The sequence below is a fragment of the Astyanax mexicanus genome, chromosome 1 (genome assembly GCF_023375975.1).
Source record: "Astyanax mexicanus isolate ESR-SI-001 chromosome 1, AstMex3_surface, whole genome shotgun sequence".
In the NCBI taxonomy this organism is placed as follows: Eukaryota; Metazoa; Chordata; class Actinopteri; order Characiformes; family Acestrorhamphidae; genus Astyanax; species Astyanax mexicanus.
Window position 1 is genome coordinate 60,150,805 of NC_064408.1, and position 24,337 is coordinate 60,175,141.

A 24,337-nucleotide genomic window follows, 5' to 3' on the forward strand; every position below is an offset into this window, starting at 1 on the left:
GTGGGCTCTGAAACAGCCCCATAGCATTATGCTTCCTCCACTGAAGTTTACAGTTGGCATATTGCTGTCAGACAATAACATTCACCTGGCATTCCCCAAACTCAGACTTGTCCATCAGACTGCCAGACAGAGAAGCATGATTCATAACTCCACAGAACACGTTTCCACTACTCCAGAGTCCAGTGTCAGTGTGCTTTACAGCACTCCATCCGATGCTTGGCATTGTGTTTGGTGATGTAAGGCTTGTATGCAGATGCTCAGCCAGAAAAACTATGCCATGAAGCTCTTGGCACACAGTCTTTGTGCTGAAGTTAATGCCGGAAGAGGTAATACCCCCTTTGCCCTTTAGTTCCTGCCATACCATATTAGAGAATTTCAGGCTATTGACTGACGTCATATCCATGTCATTATCTCCTACTCCTCCCTGCAATTTCTGAAACAGCATTCAATGTGAGACTTGACATTGTGATCAACAGAGGAGATAAGGCTATGAGTTATAGGAAATGTGCTATCAGGTAATACCTATTTTATGAAAAAGGGAAGCCTGACAGGCTGTATATCAGCAGTGCATAACAGCAATGAGATTAGAGTTTATATCTGCCCTTAGGATTCCCTGGGGGTGTTTCCTGATTCCAACAGCACATATTTGCAGAAGACAATATTCCTTGATCGTTTCAGAGAAGAATAGTTCTTTTTGCTTCTGAAATCAGGTTGGGTTTCTTTCTGTTGGTTAACTCTTGTTGCTTTCATGAATTAAAATGTAATAAATTCTTCATACACCTATATTGTGTACCGAAAATGAAAGAAGAAGTGTCACAAATGTTTTATCCTACAGAATATTAAGTTGATTTTACACAGTTGTCTCAATACTTATACAGTGTACACACTTATCATCCAAAAAATTGCACCCAGAAGGAATCTGTGTTCTGTTGGTAGCCTCCTTTGCAAGTGAGGTACACACTGGAAAAAGCAATTTGTACACTGAAAAGCAGTTTGAAAGCAATTTGAGCAGTTGGAAGAGTGAGAAGAGGGGAAACGTTGTAGGGCTCCTCCTGTCATATTGCTCGTTGTACTCTTCATGTAGACAGAAGGCATAAAGTACTTGTGAAACCTGCACAAGGGGGGGGGGGGGGGGGGCATCCTACCACTGGTCAAATGGCTTTTAAATTAATTTTAAAAGGTCTAGTGGGACTCGATTTGTTTTGAAAAATCACAGATGTTGCACAGATGTAGCATATGTTTTTCATTGTCCCTAAAACTAAATATTTCATAAATGGACAGTACAGAACCTGAATATCTGTACTATGCAGTAAAAGTAGTAATAAGTCATGTTTGTTTCGGGCTGCACAAGTGGCAGCCTGTTACAACTGCTCCTGCTCACTGTGAGCTTTTTCTCTCATTATCTTAATCAATACCTGATTAAAAGTGAACATTCTCAAGTTATTGGCTTTGTAATATTGTTGTAATATACAGAAGTATCTCAAAGTGTACCAAAGTATTAAAAGTTAACCCTTGTGCAATCTTAACATTCTGTTTACTCCTCCTGTCCTACACGTCAAAAATGATCCGCCCTACCAAAGCCCCAAAATAAAGCAGCCTAATTGAATTTTGAATCCTTCAAATTTGTTTCTCCAGGATGATTTTTTTGGATGGCTGGTGTGATGAACAGGAGAAAGGTGGATGGGATAAAATGTCCTGGACATGGGAAGCACACTGTTGGCCCTGGAGTCATCCTTATGATGTTTGATGCTGTGTGTATTAGAGAGAGTTTGTGTATGGCCTTTATACTTTTTTTTGGTGTTTGAATCTTTCCATCACTTTTTCTAATTATAGGATGCCTTTAGGAAAAGTTGGAAAAAGATAGTTTAAGGTATTTTTTCTACAGCTAAACATGGTAGTGGGTCACTTTTGACCCGCAAGACAACACAAGGGTTAAAGTACTATGAAATGTTTCTATTACTGAATTATGTTGTTAAACAGTTTGCATTACGATGGTCCATCACACATCAGCCGAAAAACACAGGAAATGACGGAATCATTTCAGCAAGCTTTCCAAAGTGCAGGTTAGCAATGTATAGTCTGAAAAACCTGCCTCTCTGGCAGCAGAATTTTCTGCTAAAAATAAGCAGGTCAGCTAAAAATATCCAACTCAACGAAAGTGAAAATTCACCCACCACATGCTATGTGGTAAGTGGAGCTGATAAAATTAACAGAGATGGTGTTAATTTACTATGATATGCTTTATTAGTATAAATTACTAGATAATTGCTAAAACACCCCCACAGCCTGACTGTTCTTTCCCAGGAATGACATTTAAACAAGCCCAGTTTGGTTGGTAAAACCATGATGCTGTTGTACCTATTTCATATTCTGTGTATTCATACAGTAATACAGTGACTGACTGATTAAGATTAAACATCAGATCTTTGGGTGTTTTTGTGAAATCAACTTTTGCAACTTGGGATGTCTGCAGTATTGGGAGTGTATTTTTATACAATGCGTCTGAGCAACAGGCAGAGTGGCAAAGCGGATGATGTGACTAAGCGCTGAGCAGTGGAGGAGAGTGGAGCTGTTAGAGTCACTGATCCATTCTCTATAATTATTGTGCATATATTTATTTCTTAATTACACATATTATGAGACACCTTTTTCTGTGTTTAAAACACTTATTATTAGAAATTTTTTATTAGAGATGCTTTCTTAGCGTGGGTGTGGAATGAGGTGTAATTATTCTTTATTGCATTAAATGATTACATTTAAATGGCTTTATTTGACTCTATAATCTTAGTGAATGCATACTTTTAGCTAATATCTTTTTGAAAACAAACAACCAAAAAAGAAACTAACAAACTTGAACACATTTATATAAGACAGAATCAATTAAGCCAGAGAGTTTAGCTACTCTTTTGTGATGCAATATAAAATTTGGTGTGATGTAGATAGACAAAAAGGAGTGTGTGCTGTATATTTGATATTTAATCACATTAGCTACTGGCACATTAGCTTGCATATAACAAATAACACAAATACGATTTTTTTCAGTAGTTTTTAAAGCTGGATTTTGTTGTTGGAGTATAAGGGGGCGTTTTTTAAAGAGAGGGATTAAGCCTAGTTTTTGAGTAGGTAATATGTAGCATAGAGAAAGGTGTGACGTTTGAGTATACTGAAATATCCTCAAAGCATACTTGGGACTGTTTAGTTTACGACGGTAGTGATAATGATGGACCCTATTATTCCGCAATGCCTCATGTCTGGAACAATATTAGAAATAATTGCAGACAACAATACAGCAGTTAATTGCAATTAAGTTCAGCAGATGGCTTTTTTGCAGTGTTATAGGGACATATACAACATTGCAAAAGAAAGAAACAATAAAGGAATATAAATGAATTAAAAAAATGCTGGAGAACACTTTATGCTTTATCATTTTCTGTTTAAAATGGGTTAACATTTTGTGTATTAACTCAGACTAACCTGCCAATCCACACTATGAAGATTACTATATAATTTATATGTTACAGTATAAGTGTGTTGTACACAACTGGGACGCAGCCATACTCTATGACTAGTTTTAATCCCTGGCTGGGAAACTGCCCTAATATGGTTTGGGTGTGAAGTCTTTACTAAGTGTCGCTTTTCTGTTCATTTGCTTTATGGAATAGTTTATGGAATAGCTGGTCTCTTCTAAACCCCTTAGTTAACACTAGATAGTCTGTATGTTGTGTCTTAACTAGTAACAACCAGGTGTGTTTACAGTACTAGAGACTCAGTATGAGTACAAATACTCTATCAAAAAAGTGACGAATAAAAGTTGAAGTGTTCTTTAAGCTCCACAATTAAGTACTAAAGTATTCAATATTGTTTGTACTTAAATATTGCAAGTAGTTTTTTTTTTTTTTGGCAGACGCTTTTGTCCAAAGCGACTTACAATAATGAAGTACAAAAGGAATAGGAATTTAGATAACCCATTTTTAGATAGGGCTTAAAGGAGGTCGAAGGGAAATAAAGGGATAGAGAAGTGAAGGAGGGGAAGAAGGAAATGGGGTTAGAAGTAGTTAGTGTGTTAGAGGTGTTAGGAGAGTAAGTGCTCTTTGAAGAGCTCTGTCTTCAGGAGTCTCTTAAAGATAGCGAGAGATTCTCCTGATCTGGTAGTGGAAGGTAGTTTGTTCCACCATTGTGGAACTCTGTATGAGAACAGTCTGGATTGCTTTGTGTGAATGTTTGGCAAAGCGAGGCGACGTTCATTGGAGGAGCGCAGCGGCCGGGAGGTAGCGTAAGCCTTCAGGAGTGAGTGCAGGTAGGAAGGAGCCTGTTCTGTCATCACCTTGTAGGCGATTGTAAGAGTTTTGAATTTGATGCGAGCGTCAACTGGTAGCCAGTGGAGCTCCAGTTGATGCTCGCATCAAATTCAAAACTGTACATTCTAAAATGTACTACTCAATTACTGAAAGTAAAAGTACAGTGCTGTCTTATGTAGTTATTACAGGCAGAATAGGTACACAGTAGTTAAAGGCAGAATGCAGAATTTTAGTACTTAAGTACATTTGTGAATAAGTCCAACTTTGTTACTAAACATCTCTGCAAACAATGTGTGCAGAGTTATGGACTGTCACTTTTACAAGACGAAAACAAATGTATAACATGTCAATTAAAATGGTGCCATTGTTACACGATTGTCACCCAGCACAGATATTTTTTATAATGATAAAAAAAGAATTAAAATAATTTTCACGGCACTTATGGAAAAAATCTAATTAATTACAAGGTCTCATTAATCTAAATTTAACAATTTATACATTCGTCATACATCATTTTTTCTATGAACGAATTTTAAACTATACAATTAAATGGAATTTTATCTAAGAAGCAAATAAATAAATGAATAACTAGCATAGACTAGCTTTGGTTAAGTGCTTAAGGCTACACGAACCTACAACAAAGTAAATAATGCAAATAAAGAACAAATATAAGTGAGAATAATACTTTTATGAGAATTAGTTTTTCAAAGGAAAGAGTTTCCTGTCATCCCGCTCGAAACTCTAGGTGTAAATATTCAATGTTGATTCAATAGCTACAAGTAAATCTGAATTAAGAGTGAACAGGGACGCTACAGATGGCCTGTGTTTTGAACTGGAGCACAGCTGGGGCAGTCTGCACTGGAAGCCCTATAGGAAATGAATCTCATTGGTCGGATTTGAATAGTTGTGGATGATCTTAATGCTGATTGGCCGCACTGCTCTGGGGGAGAACGGTCTAACCAATAGGATCGCGCTATGATGCGGAAAGCGGGAAAGTGTGAAAGGCCGGAAGATGTGCGGGGCTGTTTGTGTTTGATTTGGGCTGAGCTCGTGTTTATACTGAGAGCGGTGTTTTAAAGCTCTCGGTCCGCTCGGTACCCGGAGCTAACACAGCCTCCATGCAGCTCACGATTAGAGAGAGAGAGAGAGCGAGCGAGCGAGCGGGTGAGTGGACCACAGATACTTCACCTACTGATTAACACGCACTCGATCAGTCTCTCTTATTCAACTAACAGCGCTGAACTAGAGTGAGAGAGTGGGGAACTGTCCGTTAACGCTAACTTAGCCTAATATAACCTCACTCTATCCTAACCCGGCTGGATTAACATTAACGTTACTGATTCTAGTTCGTTATCTAGTTTATCACAGTAAGTAATTGTCAGTTGGACTGGTGCCTCCGCTTTTATCCCTACTGTAGACGTCTCTTCCTGAAACTACGTTACCGTAAATACTCCGTTCATATCCGAGTACTAACTAGCTGAGCTACGCTAGTTCCGTAAGGATCGCTGTGTTTAACGGCTGAACAGGTTGTTGCGTAATAACTCAGTTTAACGACTTTACACCAACACGTTCATGTTTTATTAGATTGAGTATTGAGAACTGGCTCATGCTGGAGATATAAAGGTGTTTTTTGGGCCTCAGCCTGGCAAAATACTGATAATTCTGATATGACAAATCGCCTAATTAAATCTAAACTAGTGCTGGGCGGTATGACAAAATATATATCAGTAATTTTTCAAGCTTCTGACGGTTTCACGGTATGGGCTTTTAAATAGGTTATGACTTACTCTACTGTTAGTGTAATATAAAACACTAAGCCTTTAATTAAGCCTCTGATTACTATTAGGTTTACTTTGTCAAAAATAAATTACACAATATATGAAGAAATCACACTTTATTATCAGAAAAACAGCTGAAGAATATGAATAAATCTGAAAAAGAGATACGCCAACAACTTTAACACAATTTTCTTCACAAAATTAAATATTTAAAATAGTTACATAAACACTGCGAATGGTGCTAAAATACTTAATGTTTAAGTATTCAAAAAGATATTTGTCAAAAGCTCTGTTGCACAAGTCAGACACAATATTAGTATCAATTTACAATATGTTATTAATAAAGCCATAATACAGTATTAAAATCAGCCACAATTCCCTTCTTTCTCCAGTTAATGAATACATTCAGTTTAAAGTGCATTAATATTATCCTTCTAGCTACAGTATTAATATATTTAAAAGGGCTGTAGGTACTGCTATTTAAGTTTGCACCTTGTATCAAGAGTTTTAGGGAGTTTTATCTAAATAAATGAGGAATAAATGGATGAGAGGAAATTTTCTCTGAGCTGTGGATTGATTGTGCAGTTCCATTCGTCTCTTTTCTCAGTTAATAATTGCTGTTTGCAGTTGTTTTTCTATCTTACTCAGATAAAACACTCACAGTGAGGAACAGCAACAGTAGCTCCTCAGATAAAGTGCTGTTCTAATTTTTTTTCCAGGCAGGACAAAGTATTTGACCCAACAGAGCTGAGCTACCATTACCTCAGTGTATTAGCTTGTTATGCTAACATTGTATGCTGGGTTAGTTAGCGAGCTGTATCTGCTTTTTTGGCAGTGCTGTTCTACATGGCCCTCCATAGCACCTCCCAGCACTAATTTAAAAAATGTATCCACATAATCCATACGTGCAGAAAACAAACAGTTTAGCTATGGTTATCAAGACCTTTGGTTCGTTTGGGTAGCAATGCCCTGCACTCTTAAGTCTTTAATCATCTTTCTCTGAGATGATTGGGTGGGCATCGTATTGTTCTAAAATGATCACAATATTTTGAGGGTATTATTGCGATAACAACTTAAAAAAATATGGCAATATTATTGTGTATTATACAATATGGCACACCCCTAGAGATGACCATTCTCTCTCTGTACTCTGTAATGTGCTTCCTGCTTAGGGGTTGGTAATGAGGCAGGACATGTATTACAATAAATACGGACATTCTCAGAGTATGTTAAATGTATCACTGTATTTTGTCACACAGTAAATTCAGTTGGCATGCCAGATTTAAAAAAAAAAAAAAAAATATATATATATATATATATATATATATATATAAAAAATTGTACAAATTATGCTCTTTGTAATCTAACAATGCCAGTTGGTCAGTGCTCTCTAAGATCTGTCAGTTTCCAGTAACAGTTTGTCACAATAATGGTACAGTGTTATAGTCCTGTAATCCGCATTTGCAAAGTGACATTAAAATCATCTTTGTATGATTTATTTTAGTTGTTGCTGGATTAAGACACATTAACAGCTGTGTTCTCTCTGGGAAAACTAACTGGACTGCGAAAACCCTGTTTACCTCCTCGACTTGAGCATGTACTTCAGACCAGCTGTTTACTCTCCGCTCCAGCAAAAGATGCTCCATGTATGAGCTGCTAACGGATCCATTTCACCTTTATAAAGCTAAGAGTCGTCTCCTAAATATAATTGAAGTTTATACAAGTATCAATGTGAGCATGTAAGGCGTTTCAGGGACCGATTCATTCCCATTACACACAGATACAGATCACTTACATTTGTGAATGTGAACCATCAGGATAGCCAAATCCAATCTGAGCAAATGTGAACATAGCCTTTGTGACATCCCTATTATAATTACCTCATTTGAATTCTAGGATGGGCCCAGAGTTGATGCATGTGTTTTAATTGTAGTCAGCTTCATCTTTTTAATTCTGTTGTGAATTTTATAGAAAATAATGGAATGTTTGGGTGATTTGAACTACGATAATGTAATTTGTTTTATTTTTTTATTTTGCAGGTGAGGAGCTGTGGGAGCTTAGTTACAACTAAAATGGACGAAGTGTACACTTTGCAGCGGGAGGTTGGTCGAGGCAGTTATGGAGTTGTGTTTGAGGGTCGTATTACCGAGACTGGCTGGTGGGGTCAGCGTGGGGACACGGTGGCTATCAAACGTCTCCCCTGCTGTAGCCCAGAAAGCATTGAACTTTACCTGCAAGAACTTTGGGCTATGAGAGCCACAGCCCGAAACCATCCTAATGTCATTGCCCTCTACAACTGCTTCCTGCAGACGGGACCTAAAACACTGCAGCCTCTGAAGTCAAGCAGGCTGCCTTTGGACCTGGTAGAGAGCGCTCTTAAAGGAAGAGTTGTTGACAAAGACTCAAAAAGCCAGAGGAGGAACACGTCTAGGACGAGGAGAAGGATAGCACAGACAGAGGAGGTGCCTAAACGCTGCTTTGCCCTGTGGTTGGTCATGGAGTACTGTGAAGGAGGTGACCTAAACCAGTACATGCTGTCCATGTGTCCAGATTCCCAGCGTAATCACCAGGTTGTACGGCAGCTCAGTAGTGCTATGGCCTTCCTTCATGGATTGGGCATAGTGCATAGAGACCTAAAGCCAGACAACGTTCTTGTTTGTCTGACTAAAACTGGGCCAGTGGTAAAGGTATGTTTTGGAGTCGCACCATATATTGTCATATCATATTTGATAAATGAATTCTGATCAGTATTCCTTTTCTTTGTTATTTCCGAATCATACCTATATTTTAACCATTCTACCTTTCTTTAGTTCTGCAAGTAAAACCTTATAAAAAAAAAAAGTATATATTTTGCCACTTTACCAACTAGACAGGAATTTGGTCACTTAATAAAATGTGGATCCTAGCTATTACTTATTTAAGGAGCAAATTAAATATTTTGTTGATACAAGACTGCTGTTAAGGAGCTAAAAATCTTTATTTATTTGATGCCGATTTGTCTTTCAGGTGGCAGATTTTGGGCTCAGCAAGATGGTGGAGGGCCCCACAGATGGAGAGCAGAGCAGGTTGGCCCTCTCCTCTACTTGTGGCTCAGACTTCTACATGGCTCCTGAGGTGTGGGCTGGCCTCAACTACACTGCCCAGGCCGACATCTTCTCTTTGGGTGTGCTTTTCTGGGCTGTGTTGGAGAGAATCACCTTCTATGAGGATGGCTCTAACCAGGAGCAGCTGGGTGAGTTCTGGGTCCTTGATCAGTGTTATCTCAGTCTCAGTCTGATCACTCTTTTTTCCCTCCAGTATGAGTGACAGTTGGAAGTAGTTTAGCCTTTTAGCCATTAGATAAAAATGGGTGACATGGTCAAGCGTCACACTTAATGCTTTTAATGACTGAGATTTATCTGAGAGGTTAGAATACTAAAATATTTTCAACGACAATGTCAAGTCTGGGTCAGTGCCATTTGTTTCTAATTTCATGTCTTGGTGCAGGATTTCCCCTGATCTAACACACCAGCAAAAGCAGGTTAGTTTCTATGCTAATTTGTAATTAGCAGAGACCACTGAAGAACAATGTGTAATTTGTTAAGGTTTTAGCCATGGCTTTTCTGTAGAATTACTATTAAATCCCGTGACTTCCAAGGCAGCTGCCTTCTTGTACCTAATAGAGCCTCTATTTACAGAGAGACCAAATTGGTTATATGTTGAACCCTGAGTGACCCAGTTTAATGTTTATGCCACTGCATCTGATCTATATCAGAATGACTGCTATGGTTTGTTTTAAAGGATTGTCCAATTTGAATGGGTTAGGAAGCTTATTGATATGGTGTATTATCGATGGCTAGAGTGCCTTGGCAGTTCAGACAGCGGTGTAATTACCTTGTTTCGACTCATATCCGCCCGAAGCAGAAATGTCTTCTTTTTACTGCACTAAATATCAGTGAACGTGCCTTGTATGTCAAACTCGCCCTTGATGCACCCCTGACTAATATTTATTTTAAATAATTAGATCATTAACACTGATTTTTAGTATTTTAAATGAACAAACTATATGCCTAAATGTATGAAGATATTTTTTCCACACCTGTGGTTTGTTTCCTTGGTCTGGATCAGTTAATGAGTTTGTTTACTTGAAGCATAATCTTCCTTTGTTTGGTTTGGTTTCCAAAATGCGGACCAATAAACCACGCAAGCAATTGTCTCCTTTGATTGGTCAGAGCTGTGTGGCGAAAGTTCTGTATTCCAGAACAGCGTACATCTGTGCAGTGTGAAGCTTATTGAACACTGAAGACTGAAATTCAATGGAAGGTGCGGTGCAGATGTCCACATAGTACACAGAGTTGAGCATGTGTGTGGTAAGCTCTGCACTTACCACGTTCAGTGTGTAAATAGCATGGAGCAGCAGCAGACAGTGTTTTTCATAGCTGTGGTAAATATCTGGCTAATATATCACATTAAACTGCACCTGATCAGCAGTTTAGCTGAAATAAAAGGAGTATATAGGATTGTTGGGTCAGATTGAGACTTGAACACATTCTCATCACAAGCAAACCACTCCCGAGTTTGTTTGGAACCAGGCCGAGACCACCTCCTCTCTCTGGTCTTGGTGCGGTTGTTTTGGGCTGAATCCAATTACAATTATTAAAACGAACTAACATAACCGGAGACTGTTTTAAATATGTTCTGCGTTTTCACATATGGCTAATAGGGACATAAAATTAAGCATTCAAGCCTTAAGCTATCCATGGTCAAACACTGCCAGTAGAATTGGCCAGTAGAAGTTTCATTTCACCAGGTTAAAGATTCAGTTTATGTGTCTGTTGCATGTATGATTTTTGCATTAGAGTACATACAAATAAAACTGATCTGTATATCATGGCAATAATTGATTGAACTTAAATACTGGACTTACTTGAGAAAATCTCTGGAAATACTTCAGCTGACAAACACACACTGAATCATTTGACTTGTTAATTTTAGTTAAACATATACACTCCAAACACACATTTACACGCACTTTTATTTGTGGGTATAGGAATAAAAAAAAAAAATCTGAATTTCAAATGTGACTGAAATGCCCACTGCTACATCAGGGACATTTTAAAGAATTGTGTCCCCACCTATGTGGAAACAGTATGGAGAAAAACCTTTTCTATTTCATCATGAGTGTCTCTGTGCACACAGTGAGATCCATAAAAATGACTTTTTCCATCCTGAGTTTGTGTGGAAGAAGTTTTTGGCCTGTGCACAGCCTCTACCTCAATCCAATTCATTGATTTGGGGGAAAAACTAAAATACCAACTGCAAGTCTTTGTTGTAGAAGTAGGGTTTAAAATGTATGACACTTACAGATTTTTACTGAAACTTGTTTGGTATTTAATATGAAGGACTTTTTTTCTTTTCTTTTGTATCCTGCAGGAGCGTATGTGGAAAGGGGTCGATGGATTACCCCACTGGGAGAGGCCCTTTGTCAAAACCCTTCCTTGCAGCTGGTCATTCCCATAAAGGCCCGGCGGGCTCCACCAGTGCCACCTCCTCCGAACTCTGCCATCTGCACACTGCTGCTGGATATGCTGGCCTACGACCCTGATGCCAGACCCACTGCACTACAGCTGGAGAAGAGGGTCCACCAGGCCATAGACCCCCCTTGAGACAAAACCTTCTAAATTTCCCATCTCTCTTTTAACGGACTAATGCAGTGGTCCTCAAACTAGTCATTTGGGCCCCTCCAGACATCACAAATGTTAAGTCTATGAGGTGCAATTAAAAAAAAAAGTTTGAGAAACCACTTGCCTGCTAGTAGGTGCTTTTGTACTGTATTGTATGTATAATTAAGATTTGTCAGGGATTTTGAACATGTATGATTCAAACATTTTTGTACATAGCTTAAATTTGTCTGTGCTGTATTTTGATTGTATGTCAATGGCAAATAAAACAAATGATTGCTAATATTGCCTGTTCCTTCATGACATTGGCTATACAATGGAAATATGGGATGTATATAATTTTTGTTTTAATAATCAAAACAAATTTCATTGTGTTTAGGTTTTGTCTCTTTAAAAGGTTGATAAAGTACATACAGTTTCAGGACCCGCAAGTGTGGCGTATAATAATTATTTTTCGTTAGCTAGGTGTGCAACAACCAAACTCTTTGTATTGCTCAAGTTTAATCTTGTCAGAGACAAGATTAATGTGATGAGCACTTATCATGGTCACACCACAAATCTGCACTATGAAGGCATCGGTTTAATTTTAGCCCATTCATGTGACTGCAGGACTTTTTTACGCAGCTGATGGAGCATGTCCAACATCAAGAACGAGGAAGGGTGTGGAGCATTTTCCCAGGGGCTGCCGAAACTCAGCTTTATTCCTATCTCTCGCTGCGATCGTCTGTCTCTTTTCTCCAGATTGAATGGGCTGGAGGAGCTGTTTTCATGAAGTTATTGCCCACTTTCTTTCTTTTTGGCCTATGCTTGCACAGTGTGGACTGTCAAATGGCTTTTCTATTTGGAGACTGCACTCAGTCATCCACAGGAAATTAAACTTTGAGTTTGATTGCTCCTGATGATACCTGCTTGGATCCAGAACGCAATTTCTTTTTTGTTGAACTCATTTATTAGCACAAGGAAAAGGCAGAAATCCATTGCTTGAGTCAACTGAGAGAGTCTATCACACTGTGCTTCACTTGGGTTAATATTTTCTAACTTAGTAAATAGAAGAAAGAGCAAGTAATACTGAAATTAGAATAAATAAAGACTGAATAAAATAATGGGCTTACTGATCCATGGTTAACTGAATTCAGCACTTCATAGATATAGGCACCAACAACGGGGTTAGTCCAACTAATTCAGCTAAAATTATGGTCCTTGCCCTTTACCTGAGGTCTGGGAAAGAGATACTTGAAAAAAGTAGCTACTGTATTTTGGGAAGAAGTTCTACAAAAAAGGCAGGGGATGTCTTCACGTGGAAAGGGCAACAATCCTAAAAGTTTCAGCAGGCCGCACTACACAGCTAATGGAGGCCAGGAACCTATGAGCAAAGATGAGACATCAAACATAAAAGGGCTGCTGAGGTTTAACCTCATGCCCCCCACCCAGGAATGATCCGATATAAATCTGTGTCTTTTAAACACATCTCAGTCTGTGACATTTCCCACTCCGGTCACTTTGCCCTTTGCAGGCCAATTGCAGATCAAACCGTGGGTCATCCTTTCCTCGACCTGTGCACCAAAGCGGCCTCACATTTCTTAACGCTCGTCTTCGCAGGAGCATCTGTATTTTATTGGATGAACTGGAACAGTAACCATAGAAAACACACTCGGTGCAAAACGCATCACGTCTCAGCTCGGGGGTCAAAAGGCCTGTGGAGATTTAGCCTCCAAATTGGAAGGATGGCACATGTGACATTATGCCATTCTTCATATTCTTCATTGTCCCAGTGGCAGTGTTAGCTCTCAATAATGTCACGACAACAGGCCTCTGCCGGGAAATTACGAGACCACCCCGCATTTAATCACATGGTGTAAGAGGAGGGTCACTGAACAGGAAAAAAATAAAAACATCTGCCTGATGCCGTATAACATTTTCCAGTTTATTGGAAATCATTTTTCACACGCCAAACCGCTTACAGGAGCTGTATGACTGAGCTCCTGGAAGCTTAGCTTTAAAGGCCGGTCAGTCATCATTCGTGTGACACCTTGACTCATGGCGCCTGAGACAGAGACATAATTGGGTATTGCAGTGTTAAATGAAGCAGCAAAAACCCATCAGCAGAAATATCATGAGCTCTCCCGCCAAGAAGAGAGCCTTCACCACCCCAGGAGACTCGGGATGGAAATTCGGCAGCGTGGTGGTGACAGACTAAAATGAGAGTGTAGTTTTAGTGAAAAATAAAAGCAGACTGTAACTTTTACTGCTGACAAGAATGAATGCAATTTAATTTCAGACCACTTCAGTGTCAGGTTTTAAAAGCTTTTCTGGTGCAGACAGTAGGCCAGCACTGATTATTAATGTTTTCTGGGCTCTGTCAGTTCCGCTGAACGCGGTGATGGACACGTTATGCCCATTCAAGTGAAGCCAAATTTACTGTTTCACTGGATCGAATTTCCAGCTGACAAATATGTGCCATTTATATCACTGTGCAATTACAATCGTCGCTAAAATTGGAGATAAATACTCTTTATTTATTGGAAACAAAAGAGAATGAATGACAGAAAGAGGCTACTACTCTCAGTGGAACTGCAATTCATTTTCAGGATGTAGACAGAAAAACATGGTGGATTAATAAGGATTTGAAATGCTGCTTAGATAAAATAACGTCCTTCTCTCCTTTAAACTGACACTATAAATATTTAATTCAATAACTGCAGGGAGTACCCCAGATCCCTCCTGCCTATTTCTTTATTTTTGGCGATGTGTATAAAAGTTTTGGAGTGGCAGCCAAGCCCCTGCCCTGATCTTAATCTTTCATTTCTGAACTGTAAAATACAGTTTTTCATGCCAGTCTCTTTAAATCTGTTGCTTCCCATAGCTGTAATGATATAAACCTTGGTGGAATTATCCTCGTGTCCTTGTTTGTCCTTTTCTGTGAAGCTTTCAGTCCAATCGTTTCACCATGTACGGCCCCTCCAGCTCGTAACCCATCTTCCTGTAGTAATTCCTAGTTCCTACACCTGAAACGAGAGAAGAATCAAATAAATGGGCGTGTCTGTAATAACAGAATTATCAGCATGTTGTTTAATTCTAAGCTATACTTGTAATTTGGACCAATATCAGAAATAGAGCGACAAAAGCAGAAATGTGTCACAACCATCATAACATTAAAAGAGATATTTCATTTCTTTTTTCTCTGCAATGTTATCTTGGCCCTGCAGCTGATTTGGTGGGATGAGTGCACCGGGCTTTTATTCATTGGGAGAATGGGGTGATTCAAGAAGACGGGCCAGTGGGGATTCCATCAGAAGAGCTGGGAATACACTCTCAATACCTGAGATAACAGCCAGTTTGCCTGAGCCGTGTTCATCTCTGGCTATTCTCTCTGCCTCCTCCATCAGCATCATCCCAAAGCCCTGCCGACACAAAATAGCAGACACACTGAATAATAGTGAATAACTGAAACATCAAAGCATTATTTCTGTATGAATTCACAACAGCATGTATTCTGTTCAAATGACAGCAGCTCCTTTACATAACAATTAAAATACTGAATAAGGAAGGCAGCAATGGCTGCTTGCATATTTTTAGCTTGTTAGATTCTATAAATGTGGGTGGCTTTATGACCTCAGTGTCTTTAGACCTTTGGTTGTGTTTATATACACTTCATCATTGTTGAATCAGTTTTTATGCCTATCCTCATATGAACATAATCCAGACGAGCTGCTTTTAGGAATGTATCTAGGGCTGCAGCTATCGATTATTTTAGTTATTGAGTATTCTCATGAAAAATCAAATCGATTAATCGAGTAATCAGATAAAACATATTTGTTTGACAGCATTTCTAATAACCCGCACTCCGCAGCTCTGTCGTTATGTTATTAAGGTACATTAATGTTAATCTCATTGATTTGTTATACGTTACATTAACCTTCTCTTGGCTCCACCGCTAATGTGTCCTCGGCTGAGACGGTGCAGCATTAAAACGTGCTGTTGTGGGAGGCAGGAGCGAATACACGCTGTCCATCCTAAAATGCTCCTTTATTATTTCCCTTTTCCTCGTAAGTTGTCGCTCTTTTCCCTCGCTGTTTCAAAATACCCTCTTCTCAACTACAAACCTCCGCCGCCTGCTCCTTCTTACTGTGCGTAACGCTGAGCGAGTGGTCACATTAAAAGCGTGAATTACAGCGCACTGAGTTTTTAAATTAAATAAACGATTACTCGATGCACAGAAAATTACTCAATCATTTTTTTTAATTAAGTAACTTGAATTACTCGAGTAATCGTTTCACGCCTAAATGTATCTGTTAAAGCAAAAGGCAAGTGGGCAAGTCTGGAATGAGTGCTGAAAATGCACCAATTGTGTAAAAGATCTGTGTAATAAAATATTTTAGTTTTTGTATTTTATATATACACTTTTCCGTGGGGTTGTACTTCACTACTTTTAGATATTTAACAGGAGATGAAAAAATTGCATTTATTGCTTAATTTATGCGTTTGACCAAAGCCCCATTTACAACTGGTTACTTCAAAAGACCAGTAACAGATTTGTATCTTAGATGTCTAACTAACTATAATTGCTAGTTAAATCTATCTCTATTACACTGAATTCTGAATGCTAGGTGAAATGTTATATGTAAAGGGAAGTCTGATTTAGTCTCCCAAAAAAATACAACTTGGAAAAATATTTATTTTAAAGCAAGACAATGACCTGAAGCCCACAGCAAAAGCCAAGTACAAATGGTTTAAAAATAACCAGGCAAAAAGCCCATTCTGCATGTGTTGCTGGACCTAACTTTACACCGTGTTCCAAATTATTATCCAAAATATATTTTTCTTAGATTTTCCTAAATGGTCCATGCAAATGACTAAGTATAATTTCAAGTCATTACGTGTTAAGTATAAATCCATTTTGTTCAACACACCTTCAAATGATAACAGTAATAAAAAATAAATAAATAAATAAATAAAAAAACTCAAACATGACTCCACCACCTCCTTGCTGATGTCACAGCCTTGTTGGGACGTAGTGGTCATCCACCAACCGTCCACCACTCCATCCATCTGGACCATCCAGGGTTGCACGACACTCATCAGTAAACAAGACTGTTTGGAAATTAGTCTTCTTGTATGTCTGGTCCCATTGCACCCATTTCTGAGCTCTGGTTAGTGGAGGCTGAATAGTAGGTCTATGCACAACTGCAAGCCTCTAGAGGATCCTAGACCTTGATGTTCACGAGACCCCAGAGGCAGCAGCAGCTTTAAATACCTGTTTGCTGGTTTGTAATGGTATTTTAGCAGCTGCTCTTTTAATCTGACAAATATGTCTGACAAAAACCCTCCTCATCTTGCCCTTATCTGCACAAACCCATCTGTGCTCTGAATCAGCCACAAATCTTTTCACAGTACAATGATCATGCTTCAGTTTTTGTGAAATATCTAATGTTCTCATAAATTGTCCAAGGCACTGCACTATTTCAAGCTTTTCAGCAGCAGATCATTGTATTTTCCATATTGTTTGAAACCTGTGGCCTGCTTAAAAATGTGGAACAGTGCATTTTCAGTTTATTATTGTTTTTAATTACTGTTATCATTTGCAGGTTTTTTTAATAAAATTGGATTTATACTTAATGGGTCATGACTTTATACTATAATTTGCATTGACCATTTAGGGAAATCTGAGAAAAATATCACTTGCATAATAATTCAAAACACGGTTTATTTCAGATCCTCATGCAACCCGGCAAGGCGTGATCAGTTTGCAAGGAGGAGTAGAGTACAACTGCAGTGTTTAGATGTATAAGCCTGATTAAGATCAATCCATACAGAATACTAAATACTAGACATGAAGGGAATACACATTTATATTTATATTTTACATTTTAATTGACATTACTTTGTGGAAAACGGATTCACCTTGACATTTTTTTTTTTAATTAAATCATTTTTAAGCAATTTATCAAAATCAAAAATGTTTTAATTAAAAATTATATTAGCAATCTTTTAATAGATATAATTCTGATATTCAAAACAGATAAAGTGTCCTGGTGTTAACAAGGTCTAAATGTATTTCTTCCTGAATAATATAAAGACTTCAAGTTCTATTCCATTCCTACCTGGTGCTGAAACTTGCTGGGATCTCGACTGCTGACTGGTACAACGCTGCCGTAGACGTGCAGCTCACGCACAATCGATACCCCAGCCTTTAGCTCAGGCCGGAAAGATTGCGGTGAGCAGCGGCGGAGCCTCAGCAGACCAATCAGAATGTCCTGCTCAGGATCCTCATATGAAAGGAAAGTTTCCCATCCACCGTTAGCCACGTAATCTCTGCGGATCAGCTCCACCTATAGATAATGGGCATATATCAAAGTACATGAACTGTCCTGTATTTATTAAAATCGCAAACAAGACATTTCTGGGTGTGGTAATTTGGCAGAGAAATATAAATAAGTTTTAAAAGATAGAACAACATTCATCATTGGCATACAATATTCAAATAAAATGCCACATTTTGCCTGTATATTTTGCATACATACCACTAAAAACCCACTGAAATGAGGTGTCTCACAGATTATTTTGTAACAGCAGGACAGCGGCATGAGAAAAGGCTTTATTTTGGAGTTCTTAATAGGAATACCCACAAACGCTGCTGTAGAAGCCATCATCTTTTTACTTTTGTTTTTAACACAAAATGTGATTCTGCTGGTACATACGGTGGTGCGAAAAAGTGTTTTCCCCCTTCATGATTTCCTTTTTTTGCATGTTTGTCACTCTTAAATGTTTCAGATCATCAAAACAATTTAAAGTGAACACAAAATGAAGCTTTTAAATGAAGGTTTTTTTTATTATTAAGGGACAAAGAAAATCCAAACCTATATGGCCTTGTGTGGAAAAAGTGTTGGCCCCTAGATGAAGCATAACTTGGTTTACATACTGTGGTTTATCACACCTGAGTTCAATTTTTCTATTCACACCCAGACCTGATTACTTCCGCACCTGTTTTTAATCAAGAAATCTCTTAAACAAGACCTGCCTGACAAACCAAAGTAGACCAAAACATACTCAAAAGCTAGACATCATACCAATATCCAAATAAATTCAGGAACAAATGAGAAAGTAATTGAGATCTTTTAGTCTGAAAAAGGTGTAAAGTGGCCCAACCAGTTATTTACTTTAGTGAGCAAACACTTTTTCACACAGGGCCATGTAGGTTTGCATTTTTTTTCTCCCTTAATAATAAAAACTGGTAACCTTTTCTTTTACAGTCCCCTAAGTTCTAGTTATTATATGAGATACAAACTCTGTAGTACTAAGTAATTATTTTGGGTAACAAGATGGTAGGTATCAGGACAGTCTTTTCTAATTACACTGAAATGTCTCACAGGTTCTAGATATTAAACAGGTAACAGTAACAGTTTATTACATGGCTTATTACTGTGACAGGATACATGAGGAGCACCAGGCGGATTTATTTTTCTTTATATTACCTCTAGGTAGATTTGCCCCTAGGATGCAGATTGCTAAAACCTTGACAGTCATAGCAGGCTAAGATTTGTAATCTGGTAATCTGGACACTAATGGTTTATTCAAATGCTATTTGATTTCATACCTCATATAAATATTTTAGCAACTCTAAATATATATTATTGGCTGCAAAAAGAATTTATTTTTATTTATTTATTTATTTATTTATTTTTTTAAATCAGTGCCAGCAGTGACTTCATGAGATTTACCGTAGACCCCTGAATAAAAGTAAACAAGCAGGTTATGGTGTTCTGAGATAATAAATGGTGTTATAATGAAATAATATGCATGGAAATATGCAAATATGATGATAAGCCTACTCTTCAAAAGTATTTTACAATAGATTTCTTAAAACCAAGTCAGTTCAGCGCGAGGTCAGTGCTGTTTTTGGAAACAATAGGGTTCCCTGTTTGTTACAATGCATGAATCATGTTGGTGCGTTGACACATTGCTGATTAATTAAGCTGTATAAACAATGCACAATTTTTGGGGTTCTTGGGGTTAATTTTGCATCAAATCTGCATTTAACTCACATATTTAGATTACAAATATGAACAACAACAAGAAAATCACAGTTGGTGAGGTGTGTTTAATGTAATTATGTTAGTAATCACACATTTTATATAATGTATCAATAATCTGATTGCTGCCTTTTTTCCTCTGTAACCATACTTTTCTCTGTAACCAAACATATGTAACGCTAACGTGGCGCTAACATTTCGCTGACATTGCGCTAACATTGCGCTAATGTTATGCTAGCATTATGCGAACATTTCATACGTAAACACATTGTACTGTGCGCCATCGCCATGACAATATGGACTCGTCACTCAGTATTCAAATCAGAGAGTGTGACTCTACATCCTATAGCAGCACATCAGCTCTGTCTTTCACAACTGGAGATGGATTTTGGAAAAGAGGAGAAGTTTCATCTCCCGAAAATTGCGCCCTGCGTCTACGGACTTCCTCTAATGAGACGCAAGACTAAAGCCCAACATTTGTCCCTGGTAAATATAAAATATCTACTTAATTGTACTCAAAACCTATTGAGAAATGTCTAAGTATGCTGTAAATATACCAACAGATTCATATACTTAGCTAAAATAATAAATAAGTAAATAATAAAAGTACATTAATACTATGCGTTCATCAAATATTTGACAGTATACTTTGATCATACTTTTAAAAAAGTATAATATAGTGTATTTTAAATAATTAGACTTCTAAAATACTTATTTCCAAATATACTTTTGTACAATTTTAGCAAAGTTTGTTTATAAAAACTGTTACAGTAGTTCACTGTACAAGTACAATGTATAATTTTTAGAAAGTAAATTAAATTACTACATTGGTAAAATGTGAAAAATATGTATTTAGGTATTACATTAATATAACAGTTAAAATGCATTTCAATGCCCTGTAATTATAATTAGGAAAAATAAAAATATAAATAAATTATAGGACACAGTGTTAAAAAAAAAAAAAAAATTAAAGTAATTTTGTAACATACTAAAATCGTAGTACAGTATATTAAAACATATTTTTATATCCAATGAAGTATACTAGAAGTGTGCTATTTACAAAAGACAGGAAGAAAAAGCATATTTGTACTGTAATGTAAATAGATCACATATATTTAACACCAATTTAAAGTACATTTCTTATATACTCAGTATATAAAAGTGATACAGTTGTAATTCTCACTTCAAATTACTTTTTTTTTTTTACTAGGGGTATCTGCACATGCCCAGTCCACCACCAGCAAAACCTGCTGCCAAAAACACCGGCAGCAGGTTTCCTCCAATCAAACGGCTGGAGCCAGAATTGAGCGAGGCCATGGAGAACTCCTCCTTTAGAGAAGAGTTCACTTCAAGGCCCCTCTATTTCCAGCCAACTCCTCCACCTGAGCCTCTGCCTGTCACTGCTACCCAACCAGTGGTGGTAAACCAACGGCCTACAGTTCACCAGGTATGTTCCAGTTTTAAATGTTGAGCATCATTTATTCCTTACTATTTAATCCCTTACTAATAAATCCCATACTATACCTTACTTCTTCCATTTATTGCTGATATAATCACAGGTAGCAGGATACCAATACTGGACAGGCGGAGGAAGCTGAGGCCAGTCCAAGCTGTGGTGGAGCCCATGAACAACATGGCTGCCCACAGCGTGATAAAGGACGAAACAGCCCAGGTGGAGAGAAAACGCAGGAAGAAGCCCAGTAACATCAGGGCAGCTCCTCAGGCCGTTGGGAAAGGTCAGGGAGTGGAGCAGCCACTGGTGCTGCCATCCCTGACCAGCGAGGATCCCCTCAACAGGCCTGAGGAAGCTCTCGGCCAGGCGCTAAGTCTGCTGCAGGATGAGGAATGGTAAGATTTCCACTACAATTCTAACGGAGCAGTGATCTGTTTCAGAGTAGGGTGAACTAGAGCTATAATATATAATAGCTGAAGGATCCTGAAAACATTAAAACTGAAAACCATCTTCCAGACGTGTTAAATCTATAATTCTCTGAATGTTTTGGTTGTGAAACAGGGAAAGGAAGACCGAGGGACTACGGCTGGTGCGAGCTCTGGCTGAACATCACGCTGAAGTGGTGCTGCCAGAGCTCCACTGCATCAGCGCAGCCGTCATTGCGGAGGTAAGAGTTTGATGCACTTCATACACACTCTACAGCAGCTTCTTCTGTGATATGATATGATTCAGAAACTGATTGAGTTTAATAGGCCGAGGCTTAGGGTGCTGCTTGTGTTGTCTCACTGTCTCAGGTAAAAAACCTCCGCTCTGTAGTCTCTCGGGACGCCATCACCACCATGGCTCACCTCTTCACTCACCTGCAGCGTGAAATGGACAGTGAGGTATAGGGTGCTGCTCGCACCCTCCTTCATAAGGCTGGGGACACCAGCCTTTTTATAAGGCAGGGTGTTGGAGCTAGCCCTCAGCACCATGGTGCTCTCCTGTTCACCTGGCCGAGTCCTGCAAGGACTGCTGGATGGAGGACTACGGTAATTATATATTCACTTCACTTATTCATTAAAAGATTTGAAATGGAAACTAAATGAAGGAAGTGTCTCCAGGTCATGTGATCATGTGCATCTATCTGACTGTGTTCGTTCACCCCTTTCTGTCCAGCCACAGAAACCTGCTCTCGAGGGCCGCCACTGCACTGAGCCTGCTGAGGCTCCTGCAGGTGGTGGGGGTTTCCCGTGTGCTGACTGGCAAGAAGACATTCGCCAGTAAAATCATTCCTGCCGTCAGCACACTGGCATTCGATGCAGCCCAGGAAGTGAGGTAAGCCACTTTAATTTCTGCTTTAATCAACCAATCAGATGAAGGAACCAGCACTGAATCCACTGTTATCTGCTTTCTTGCTTTCTCTACAGGACCCATGCCCGAGCCGCACTGCGGTATTTGGGCAGCCATAAGGAGGCCGAAAGGGCCGTGGAAAAATATGTACAGTTGAGAGACCAATCAGAGGTCAAGAAATTACTTTATAAATAATCAATCAATCCTTCAATCAATCAATCATTTTTTAATCATTGTCTGTAGTTGAGATGTTATTCAGTGTTCAGCTGTTCAGACTGGGTTTGGTGTGGAATGCTCTATTCTAGAGAAGCTCACAGACTCAGAGCTGTTCACAGTGGTGGAGAACAGGAACCACATCTGAAGAGGTGGATAAAGCAGCGGCTCCACCTTCCTCTTGCCAGAGGCTCTTTCTTAGAGTCCTGGTAAGTGAGGTAACCCAGTTTCTGGGCATCCTCTAGGGAGGTGGGGCGCTGCTTGGTGGGAAACGCACCGGCCCTGTGGCATCAGGGCTTCCCAGTCAACCAGCTGGGAATGTCCCGCCCCCAAACAAGCCCAGCAAAGCTTGTGAGGGGGTTCACCCAGGGCCGGCCGGCGTCCCCCAGCTGCGCTCTTAGAGGCAGTCCACCCTTCAGACGTATGGGTCCTGTCTCCATCACCGTGACCAGTTCTGACTCTGTCGGCTTTTCTGGAACAAAGCATTTCACACCAAACCCACTCTGAACACCTAAACACCGAATACATCTCAACCAGACCAGCAAAATAAAAATCCTAAAAAAAAAAATAAAAAAAAATCACTGTCTCTGTCATCATTACAAATGAAGGGATATATATAACTGAATATAAATAAACCACATACTTAGAAAGGGTTATAAACAGACAGACAGAAAGTAAAGGTATGTAGGGATATATAAATAATAACCACATACATAGGCAGTTATAAACAGACAGAGAGACAGACTGATAGAAAGTAAATGACGGTATGTAGAGATCAAGGGTGTCAAAAGTATTCATATTCACTACTCAAGTAGAAGTATAGATACTGGGGTTTAGAAATACTTATGTAGAAGTTAAAGTATCAACTCAAACTTTTTACTTAAATAAAAGTATAAAGTACTGCTTTTAAAACTACTTAAAGTATAAATGTAAAAGCAATGTTAGGGGAAAATTACATTATAAACAGAAGCCTACGCCGCACTACAGGGGCCTAAAGTGCACAACCCCGATGACTAGATGACTATAAGAACTGAAATGGTGCTAAAAAGCCTTCAGAGGGATATTATAAAGGTCTTTTACAGACAGAATCACAGAGACAGCATCATACATGTCCTTACTACATGTTTTACCAACCAGCTGTAGACTGTAGCTGTACACAATTAACTACAAATATTTTATATAGCAATAATATAAAGTACCAGTCAAAAGTTTGGACACATTAAATTTTCTTTTTTTTTCTATATTTGTTGCAGATTAATATTGAAGCTATCAAATCTATGGCATATGAATTTACAGAGAAAACAAAGAGAAAAATAGTTAACAGAATCAGCACTCTCTTAGCCAGCTCGTAACCTAGAATGGTTCTTTAAGGATGACCCAAACTCACACGTAGCTAAAGGTGGGTAATCCAGGTCCAGAAATTAAAAATCCATCCCATAGATTAGGTTGAACTAGCTCCAGAGCCAGTCAGGCAATGGGAGCGAAACCCTGGGATGAATTTTTACTTTTTGAACCTAGATTACCCACCTCTACACCTAAACTCATAAAATGAAAAGCTCACACACGCTCTCCA

The 24,337-nt window shown here is 38.7% G+C and overlaps 3 protein-coding genes across 5 annotated transcripts in view; 1 reads left to right on the forward strand and 2 right to left on the reverse strand.

The window, feature by feature from the left end:
• The window catches only part of ankef1a (ankyrin repeat and EF-hand domain containing 1a), a 257,727-nt gene that overhangs the window by 183,918 nt on the left and 49,472 nt on the right, over positions 1-24,337 (reverse strand). The window lies entirely within an intron of this gene.
• Positions 5,380-12,012, forward strand: si:ch211-63o20.7 (Serine/threonine-protein kinase pdik1l-B-like). Of its 2 annotated transcripts, none has more exons than XM_015604837.3 (4): positions 5,380-5,462; positions 8,116-8,763; positions 9,083-9,308; positions 11,489-12,012. In XM_015604837.3, the coding sequence occupies exons 2-4, from the start codon at positions 8,149-8,151 to the stop codon at positions 11,719-11,721; spliced, it is 1,074 nt and encodes a 357-aa protein (XP_015460323.3). In that variant the 5' UTR covers positions 5,380-5,462; positions 8,116-8,148; the 3' UTR covers positions 11,722-12,012. The 2 variants fall into 2 exon arrangements, with proteins under 2 accessions (XP_015460323.3, XP_022542257.2); XM_022686536.2 differs by lacking the exon at positions 5,380-5,462 and adding an exon at positions 7,473-7,722.
• elp3 (elongator acetyltransferase complex subunit 3) overlaps positions 14,232-24,337 on the reverse strand; it is a 36,019-nt gene continuing 25,913 nt past the window's right edge. For both annotated transcript variants that reach the window (XM_022686524.2, XM_007245341.4), the window contains 3 exons: positions 17,838-18,065; positions 15,056-15,137; positions 14,232-14,741 (listed from right to left, as the gene is read on the reverse strand). In XM_022686524.2, the coding sequence (XP_022542245.1) occupies positions 14,665-14,741; positions 15,056-15,137; positions 17,838-18,065 (387 nt within the window). In that variant the 3' untranslated portion in view covers positions 14,232-14,664. The remainder of the gene's footprint in view (positions 14,742-15,055; positions 15,138-17,837; positions 18,066-24,337) is intronic.

What these genes read in the sequence shown, in the direction of transcription:
- si:ch211-63o20.7 (XM_022686536.2), top strand. Translation starts at nt 7,672, where the DNA reads ATGTACTTCAGACCAGCTGTTTACTCTCCGCTCCAGCAAAAGATGCTC. An exon ending in TCCAGCAAAAGATGCTCCAT is followed by an intron (nt 7,723 to 8,115) that starts GTATGAGCTGCT and finishes TTTATTTTGCAG; the next exon opens with GTGAGGAGCTGTGGGAGCTT. An exon ending in CTCTAACCAGGAGCAGCTGG is followed by an intron (nt 9,309 to 11,488) that starts GTGAGTTCTGGG and finishes TGTATCCTGCAG; the next exon opens with GAGCGTATGTGGAAAGGGGT.